The 9,469-nt window shown below is 44.5% G+C and overlaps 1 protein-coding gene across 1 annotated transcript in view; it reads left to right on the top strand.

Moving 5' to 3' along the window:
• Positions 1-292: 292 nt before the first annotated feature.
• ATIC (5-aminoimidazole-4-carboxamide ribonucleotide formyltransferase/IMP cyclohydrolase) overlaps positions 293-9,469 on the top strand; it is a gene marked incomplete at its 5' end in the record, with an annotated part of 23,584 nt that continues 14,407 nt past the window's right edge. The window contains 8 exons of the mRNA XM_009585879.1: positions 293-414; positions 1,370-1,371; positions 2,184-2,263; positions 3,342-3,408; positions 5,778-5,866; positions 7,220-7,371; positions 7,504-7,660; positions 9,394-9,469. The exon at positions 9,394-9,469 is cut by the window's right edge and continues 32 nt beyond it. Coding sequence (XP_009584174.1) covers positions 293-414; positions 1,370-1,371; positions 2,184-2,263; positions 3,342-3,408; positions 5,778-5,866; positions 7,220-7,371; positions 7,504-7,660; positions 9,394-9,469 — 745 coding nt within the window. The remainder of the gene's footprint in view (positions 415-1,369; positions 1,372-2,183; positions 2,264-3,341; positions 3,409-5,777; positions 5,867-7,219; positions 7,372-7,503; positions 7,661-9,393) is intronic.

Below are 9,469 nucleotides of genomic sequence, written 5' to 3'. Positions count from 1 at the left end.
GGGGGGAGGGAAGCGGGAACGACGGTGAGGGGATGTCCCGCGTTCGGTGCCCTGAGGCAGGGGCGCAGCGCCGCCTCCTCCCGCCCGTATCTCGCCTGGGGAGGGGGGGGGCTTCTCCGTTGTGGAGGTGGGGAAGCGTGAGGCACTGGTGTTCAGCTCCTCCCGCCCCTACCCAGCTACCTCACATTGGTAACTTCTAGAACTTAAAAAGGCTTCAGTCTCTTAATCCTGTTGTTTTCTTTCTCTGTTCCACTTCTAAAACCAAAATATTTGTGCTCTTCCCACCTGTTAGCTTTACTCAGCGTCTCTGACAAGACCAGCCTGGTGGAATTTGCAAGGAGTCTGAATGCTCTTGGCCTGGGTTTAATTGCCTCTGGAGGGACAGCCAAATCCCTGAGAGATGCTGGCTTGCCTGTCAGGGACAGACCTTTTCCTATATATCTTCACCAAAAATGCTCATTTGGGTCCTGTGGTTGCTTAAATTGTTTTCTCCATCTGTGAGCAAAAATGATTGAAAACTGGTCTGAAAGCAAGTCTTCCCTTCAAAAAAAAACCCACCCCAAAAGCCCCAGCGCAAACTTCAGAACCTTCTTGGCCCGAAGGTGGTTGACCGAGGCCAAAGAGTGTTGCTGTGCAGGTCAGCACACTGAGAGATTTCGGGAGCGTTGTGTTGGAGATGATGCCTTGTCTGCCTTGAGCCAGCTTTTTTCCCCATGAGACAATCAGTTGTCTTGAAATTCATAATCTGACCCTAGTGCTGCTCTTCACAGCCAGGTGAAAGCTGATCTTTGCCCAGTCCTGGGACAGGAAAGGTGACATGTGTCAGGAATACGTTGAAGCTCACTAGAGATCATTTGTCACAAATAATTTTCCCAGCATGATGGTCAGCTTTTTCAGACAGAGCCTTTAAGTGTTGTGCATCTACTGTTTGAGAAGGGGCAGGTACAGTCACCGGCTGTTTTGGCCCATGATTCTGGGGAAATTTGTTTTAGTTTCTTCCATGCTGTGATTAAAAAAACAGCTCTGGCCAAATAAATGTTGTTTCCAGTACAGTGATGAAAAATCTGTCAATTATTTGGCAGGACAGGTGACTGTGACTCCTTTTTTGCTTCCAGTGAATGCAGTGATAGGCGCCTGGGACACATCAGCATGAATATAGGCCGCCTCCCTGTCCTCACTGTTATCCAGCACTTGGTCGTGTCTCTCCGACTTCCTTGCTTGGCTGTGCTGTCAGTGAAACCTGAAGCAAAGGATGGGCACGTTTCCCCTTCCCCCTCCAATTTATTGTTCCTTTACCATCATAAGCAGTCACAGGGAGTGGTGAAACTTTAGTTAATGTTTTGGCTAAGCTGGGAAGAAGAGTACTGAGGTGTTGCTTCTTTTGAGGATGGTCTTCCATTCTCTCTATAAACCATGTTGACTTGGGATTTGCTTATCTTGGTTATTTCAATGTATTCGAGAAATAACCATACTGCTTAGTTGAGTGTGACCCATGAACTTTGTTTCCTTTCATGGGAAAAGCAGTTGTTACCTCTTTGGCATAGGGGGCTTTTGTGGTGAAATTTATACAATTTTTTGGTTTGGGTCACTTACTAGAAAGCAGTGTCCTTTCTGTCTTCTGTCAGATGTAGCTTTTGCATAAGATACAGATCAACATCTTGTGAAGAGTGAGAGAGCATTAAACCAACATTTTGGCTGTTTCTACTAATCCTTCGATACCTAGCAGCATTCTGCTAACTAGTTGACAGACGCCAACCATAATAAAAACAGTGAGATCTATCTTAACGTAGAATGCCTCATCTCAGAACTACTTCCCAGCCTTCTGTAAGAAGGATGCATCCTAGTCTGTCACTCAGCATGGGTTAGTAATATACCTTCCATATGTTGTGTTCTTACTGAGATACAAGATACTGAAGTTTAGAGGAATCATGCATGTGTTTTCTCTCTAAACTCCTCCTGTCATTGATGGAAAGGTGGTGATTTTTTTTTTAACAGATGGACCAAAAGAAAACTAAGTTTATTTCCCCTCCTTGCTGCCTTCAAAACTCCTAGGTTTTAAATCTCCTTCCAGTAAAACATTGCCAGGAGATCTAAATTACTGCCTTGATGGGGATAATAAACATTCAACCTATAGATTAAGTCAGTATGGCACATCTATTATCATGCTGTGTTTTCTCGTTGAGCAGAGATGTTTCGGATCTGACAGGATTCCCTGAGATGTTAGGTGGACGTGTGAAAACCCTTCATCCTGCAGTCCATGCTGGTATGTTTCTGCTAATATATTTTCAGTCTAAAAGAGAAATCCATGGGCAAGTGGGAAGAAGGGGCTGACAGATCTTTTTTTAAGGGTTGTGTGGAAGAACTGAGTAATGAAAACAGATTTGCTCCAGCAGCAGCAGGAGACGTGAAAAGCACGGAGTGGAGAAGTGCACGGTGGCACTGTTCTGTTGCTGGCATCTATGCAGTTGGCAGAGCTTTTCCTCCCCAGGGCTACAAGTAACAGGGCTTCTCTGTAAATGCCTGTGCACGTTCTTTGCAGAGTCCATTTCAGACCTGTTCAGGCAGAGAGCTCCACTGAATTTAACCTGTGGATGAATCTGGTGTGCAGCATAAGCAACATGACAGTATGGTCTTTAGTGGGTGATTTCTACATGTCTAATCTTCCCTGGCTCCTCTTCAGCAAGGAAGATGTCTGATAATTGGTCAATCTGCACATGAACCCATCTGCTTTTTCATCTCCTGTTACGGTGCTGGAAATCTCTCAAATTGAACCTGTTGCCCATCATACTTGAGGACTGGAGACAATCTCCTCTGACAACCTTGAACCCAGGGTTGTGCTGTTGCTTTCTCTGTGCCAGCCAGTCACCTGCATGTTTCTCCAAGTTCTTAGACCCAAGCCAGCCACCTGTGCTGCTCAGCTAGAGGCACAGCTTCTTTTGCTTCAGGTGCTTCATAGGCTGTGAGTGTCGCTGGCCGATGAGCGGCAGGTGCCCTTTTCCTCTCCATGAACTCCTTAATGACAGTTTCAGTGTTTTAAGGGTAGCAACTGAATGCTTATAAAGTGCATTTTTGAGGTTGCTGTTCAGCACTTGGAATGCTCTAGGATTTAGCATTGGGGAAAAAAACCCTGTTGGTACGGAATTTGAACAGCCAAAGAATCAGTAAAATGGAATAGGGCAGAGGAGTAGAGGCTGAGGACTGTTGTCTGAATGAGAATCAGAAAGTTTATAGCAGAAAATCTCTGAGGAAAAACACAATCTGAAGGAAGATGTTGAATTAAAAAATGTTTGTTGGTGTTTTAGTTCTTTTTTTAATAAAGATGTATTGTTGTTTCTAACTAGGCATCTTGGCTCGCAATATTCCAGAAGATAATGCTGATATGAACAAACAGGATTTCAGCCTTGTAAGGTAAATGTTGGGGGACATGATGCAATTCATCAGTAATCAGAAATGAACATTGGAGAGTCAACACCAGTGAATGGGAACAGTAGGGACTGTAACATCTGCACACCAGAAGATCTGCAATCTCCTTCCTTTTCCCTCAGGAGATACTATGTTTTTAAAAATACAATTTTCTACAGATGCATATTCATCACTTGTATTAAGAGAAAACTAAACCAAGAAAGTTACATTGTGGTTTCCACAGGGAACAGAGGTTTTAGTGTCTTCTAGTTATCTGGGAATTTTGACACTCTACATTTAGTCAGTGTTGGACCACGTTACACTTCTTGCGAAGTTGAATTCAGTACTTTTGAAGCTGGCACATCTCCCCTCAACTTGGCTCTGGGTGTCTGATCAGATGACAATTCCCGATTTTGAAATACTTGCTTAGTAAATATACCCTTTGATATTTGCATAATGTTTACTGAGTTTCAACACATAAATAAAGAGTAGACGTGAAAAGCGGGTCAGGAACATGCAGCATTTGTACAGACAGAAAACACACAGATAACAGACAGAGAACTTACTTTCTGAGAGCCATCATGGGAGCAAGTGAGCTGCAGCCAGAAATTGAACTAACACAGTTTGTGCACTAACGTACTAAAGATTTCTTTTCTGTTTTTTGTTAGAATGTGTTTACTCAGTACACTCACACAGGGCAGTTTGGGATTATGTTTAACTAATTGGTTTTAACATCTAACTAGTGATTGTGAGTAACCAATTCTCTGTCAGTGGGTAGCTCTTGGCTTAGAAATGAATGGCTGAATTGAACCTACTAAATTGTAGGTATAGCCAGGATGGGAGGTATAGTTTGACTGTGGTGATTGGGCCAGAAGGCATCTTAGCTTTTAAAATTACTTTTAAAAACTGATGTGCCTAGGATGGATGGATTTCCAGACTGAGTTTGAAAATCTGAAATTTAAAACCACAGGAATCCTTATAGATGGCTCAGCAGTGGTGGCTCTTCAGAGTACACTTGCATAGTAAAGCAGGCTCTGCTGAATTGCAGGGGGAGTAACCAACCTTTACATCAGTGACTTATAGTGCACTTGCATCCGGAGTAGTAATTTGGATTTGGGTTGTCTTACATAAAGCAGAAGGAGCTGATCCGCAGCAGGCGGGTCTTTGCATAGTTGCATAAAATTTACATACCCAAGTCGAGGTAGGAAACCTTGATATTGATTGTTTTGATTTCCACAGATAAAAGCATTAGCAGTGTTAAAGTCCACAGATTCCTGATGGTTTGCAACAGGTCAGGAGAATGAATGGATTGGGGGGGGAGGAGGTATTCGAAATAGAACAGACAATAAAAGGTATCATGGGAAAATTAGAGACATGGGGGGTTCTGAAAACCACACTGGAAGCTGATCATCCCTTCCGCTTGAATTCATCACACAGTGTGGAAACAAAGGAATACTAAAAGTTGGACGCAAGTGGGTGCATCACAGCAATTCACTGCCAATACTGGGCGTGCGCTGGGGTTCGATACCTTCATACATTCAGATCAAGAGAGTGAATTAATTATCTTGGATTAAAAACGTTGTGAAGGTCAAAACAGATACCTTCTTTCACTGGAGTTCATGTGGCACTGGTAGGATGGGACAGGGCAAGTTATTACTTCATGTCTTCTGGAATGCAAACTGCAGCTTCTTCCAGATTGGGTCAAAAAGCTAATTCAAGTAAGGTCCAGTATTACTTTGAGAGGGGAAGTCGATTCTCCCACCTGCTTTCATGTGCCCCAGAGCTTTACGGGATCCAGGCTGTGCACTCAGGTTTCATATGCTGTTGGTATTTTAAAAGTCCAGAAGTGATACGTAGGTTGTTTTCTGCTCTTGGAAAAGTTGTGGAAAATTAGACTGTTCATGCTTTGTTTGCAATGGACCTTGCTCTGGGTGCTTACTCTCTTATGAAAGTTGACGGATGCCTATTTTCAGTACTTCTGAGAGTCCACTTTGAAGTCTTTTGAAATGGCTCAAGTTGTACACCAAAATCACTAAACATTTAAACACAGGCCCATGTATTTAAAGAAACTCTTCCTTTTAACTAACTTCTGTAAATTGTGGTTCTATCCACTGTAACATTGTTTAATGCCCGGAGTTCAGTTAAATTGTATAATGCATGTAGTGCTTCACCATTGTAACATCACTTGGCCTTTGACTGAACACCGCTAACTCTTAAGTCTTTTGGAGAAAGAAGCCTTAACTACAGGATTTTATGTTGGTTCCTGATCTGAGAGACAAGACTGTAAAAACACTGGTAGTACCTTGTGCATTCCAAGCCCAGTTTGGCCTTTTTATTTCTCATTCAGTAACCCTGCTTTTTCCCTCAATTTTCAGAGTTGTTGTGTGTAACCTCTACCCCTTTGTGAAGACCGTATCTTCTCCAGATGTAACTGTACAAGAGGCAGTGGAAAAGATTGATATTGGTAAGTTAAAGGGAGAGCAAATCTATTCTCCAGGCAGACTTGACTCTCGTCTCTAAGTGGTCTCAGGTCTTTTCTTTTTGTTTGGTGGCCTTGCACACCCATAAAGGAAGGAAGTCCGCTAAAGAACGCGAGAGTTGCAAGGAGCAGACTGAAAGCATAGTTGGGTAAACCTCATTGTTTTTAAGCAGACCTACAATTAAAATGGCAAGTGGCTGTTGTAACAGGCTGGCAAGCTATGCTGCATAGATGGGCAAGTCATGCACTGCCCAAAAGAAGAAGCCTGATGTACTGTAGAAGGCTGTGCTAGGAAAGGCCAGGTGGAGCATGCTTCCTACTGAAACACGGAGAGCAGATTAAACCTCTTTTGCAGCCTCTGGCAGCGCCATAAAAATAAAAAACATGAGCTTTGGAGAGAAAAAGCTGAACCACTGAAAGTGCTTTGGGGATTGCTGAAAACTTCACTGCAGGAAGCTGTTATAAGGAAAGGGGTTGGTCTGCATATGTGGGAAAGTAGTTCGTACCTGAGTTTGGAAGCATGGACGCCTGTATCATCAGCAGTTTTGCTCTTCCTGCTAGTTATTAACCCCAAAAGGCTTGCCGTTCCTTCACTGCAGCATCTCTGCTTGGCAGCTTGTGAACAGTACAGGCACAGTTTTGTGCCGTGAGGTTGGATTGGGATTGAATTTTCTTGCAGTAGTTTAGTCCAAATGATGCCCAGCAGAGCTCTCTAATAAATGTTTTATGGAGTAGTACTCACTCTGCATGTAGCAGTGCCAGCCTCTACTCTTCCTTTGCCACAGCCTAGTATCTTGTATGATTTAAAGTGTGGTAATAGCTGTGCAGAGTCAGATTTAAGGGAGAAGCGTGGCATTTTACCTTACACAGAGGACCTGGGCAGGATTCATTAATATTTGCAGAGAGACTTGAGAGCCTCAGTTGCTTGGCTGTGTAGAAGTAAATCTTCCTATAGACCCCTCCCCAGCCCAGGGTTGCAGAAGGTGGTGCTTAAACGGTATGTGGAGGCAGCCATCCTCTTCAGGATGTGGCTGTGCTGCTTGAAGGCGTTCGTGTCCCAGCTGCTCGTCGCAGCCCATGCATGACCTGTTTTCTTGCCCCTGCAGCTTGGTATCTGCAAAGGCCAATCAGTGTGCGCCTCCACCAGTGGATTGAGTCAAACTCACCAGCCTTGTGTGTTTTGAAGAGCACTCTTACAGTCCCTTGCTGTAGAGAGGGGTCACATTCATCTGGCACAAATGATCGATTGGTGTATGTCCCTTCTTCGCCTCAGATGTGGCTCTTTATTATGCCGTGTCCAGAAGGGAAGTGCTTCATGCCTCCATCCTTCTCTTGCAGGAGGCGTTGCCTTGCTGCGGGCAGCTGCCAAGAACCATGCTCGCGTGACAGTTGTGTGTGACCCTGCAGACTACTCTGCAGTAGCTAAAGAGATGGCGACATCAAGGGACAAAGACACCTCCATGGAAACCAGGCGTCACCTTGCGCTAAAGGTTGGTCGTGTTTGCTTGCAGCAAAGGGCTAGGCCAGACTCGTTTGCCTTTCGTTCATTCGCTTCTTTAAACACCAAATTGTTTGTGAGTTAATGTTTGTGAGTTGACAGGTGTCCCCCGTTCTGTCCCCAGGCTTTCACCCACACTGCTCAGTACGATGCAGCCATCTCTGACTACTTCAGGAAAGAGTACAGCAAGGGGGTGTCCCAGCTGCCCCTGAGGTACGGCATGAATCCTCACCAGAGTCCTGCGCAGCTCTACACAATGAGATCCAAACTTCCCCTGACAGGTGAGGCCTAGGCCATGCTGGCCAAAAGGGAGCTCTGGGGTAGCGAGGAAAGGAGGTGGTTGGGCATGTCTGCCACTTGTCTTTAAAACTGAAATACCATCTTGTACCTTAGTCCAAGGGATGGCCAGCAGTGCCTTAACAGCTGCTTTATTACTGAATGGCACTAGCTTTGCAATGAAAAGGTTGAGCTGTGTGAGACAGAAAAGCTTGTCTGCTGCACCCCACAAGACTTATTGTACCTCCACGTTGTCTGTTGGTGTAAGATTGTGTGTCCACACTGAAGACACTTGGGCAGATTTATGTGGTGCACCTTCTGGTTGACATCAGATCCAGATTTTGCAAAGGAAAACCTAGTTATCCTTTTAAGATGCTTTTCTCCTTTCCATTTCCTTACTTGGTATCTTCCCAATCTTTCTGTCATCGTTTACTCTGTCTAGAAACCAAGCTGTTCTTCTCTATGTTTGAATGGGTTTTGTTCTTTTTTTTCTTTCTTTGATGGTTTTGAGCAGAGGTTTATTACCTTAGTTTTCTAGAATGCTGCTTCTGCTAATGATGGCAGAAGCAGGGGTTACTAGCCTCACTCACAAGAGTTTGGGACAGGTCTGGTGTCTCTCTCTGCCATTTTACAGGGTGTGTCACTCATCACAGCATTGCTGCAGCGAGGGAAACCCCTGTTATGGCGAGAAAGAAAGTCTGGCTACTCTTGTTCATGAGATTGCTTTTAGTGATGGTGAAAACGAGCTCTGCCTTGTATGCAGGCATTGTCCTATTGAACAGATAATGAAGCTTTGTGTTGCAGAATTTCCTTATTTCAATTCTGGGATCTCATAGGAAGCTTTTCCATGCCTGCACTGGAAGTTGGTTTGCTTGCAAGTTTGATCCCAGCATGGCAGCAGAACAACACTGTGTTCACTTGCTCTGGCCATGGACTATTGCTAAAATGATCTTTTCCTCCTATCTCCTGAAATGTTCACAGTCCTGCCATGTCAGTACGAGCAGTTCTTCTTGCAGGGCCAGGGCAAAAGGTTTTGAGAGCAGACCTTTGAATGACCTTTGCTCTCGGCATAGATTTCTGATGAAAGGACCAAATGAAGCATTTTGCTAAAAGCTTGCCCTAAATTTCATGGCTGTGAGTGGTTCTGTTGACATCAGTTAGAGACAGTATGTGCTTAAAGTTTGGCTAGTGCCAGAATACTTTGTTGAATCAGAGCCATAGTCACTATATGAAGTTTATTTACTAGATTTGTAAAGAAATCTACCTGCTAGGGAGCAGGGGATGTGCTTTTTGTGTTCTTCCCTGATGGCAATGCCTACGCACCTTGGCCAAAATCAAGCTCTGGTAGGCTCCCTCAGAAAGAGATGCCTCTTGTTCCAAATGGCTGCCAGTTGAAGAACTCAAAGAACGTAAGGGGGAATGCTCCTTTTTTGTTCCCCTTTCACAAGAGGGGAGGTGCATGGGGTCAGCGTGTGTCTTGCTCCAAGGTCGTATCAGCAGCTTCTGGTAGGGAAGAGAATTGTATTGGCATCTCCTGAGTCTCAAGCCGGTGCATTTCTCACAAGTCACTGAAACTTTTCAGGGCACTTAACCTTGCTGAGGAGCCAGGGTCATTTGACAAGAACAATTTGTAGTGATTTCAGTTCTTGGTGGGAGAAATCTCTTGTGCTTGCTGTCCAGACTCTGGGGAGCAGACTCTGCCTGCTTTCATGTGTCTATTTGTGTGCTATGTTTGCAGTGGTGAATGGCTCTCCAGGGTTCATCAACCTCTGTGATGCTCTCAATGCCTGGCAGCTGGTGAAGGAACTCAAGCA

The sequence above is a fragment of the Fulmarus glacialis genome, unplaced genomic scaffold, assembly GCF_000690835.1.
Source record: "Fulmarus glacialis isolate BGI_N327 unplaced genomic scaffold, ASM69083v1 scaffold6569, whole genome shotgun sequence".
Classification (NCBI taxonomy): Eukaryota; Metazoa; Chordata; class Aves; order Procellariiformes; family Procellariidae; genus Fulmarus; species Fulmarus glacialis.
The sequence above is the reverse complement of the archived record's forward strand: the minus strand, read 5'-3'. Positions and strand labels throughout refer to the sequence as shown.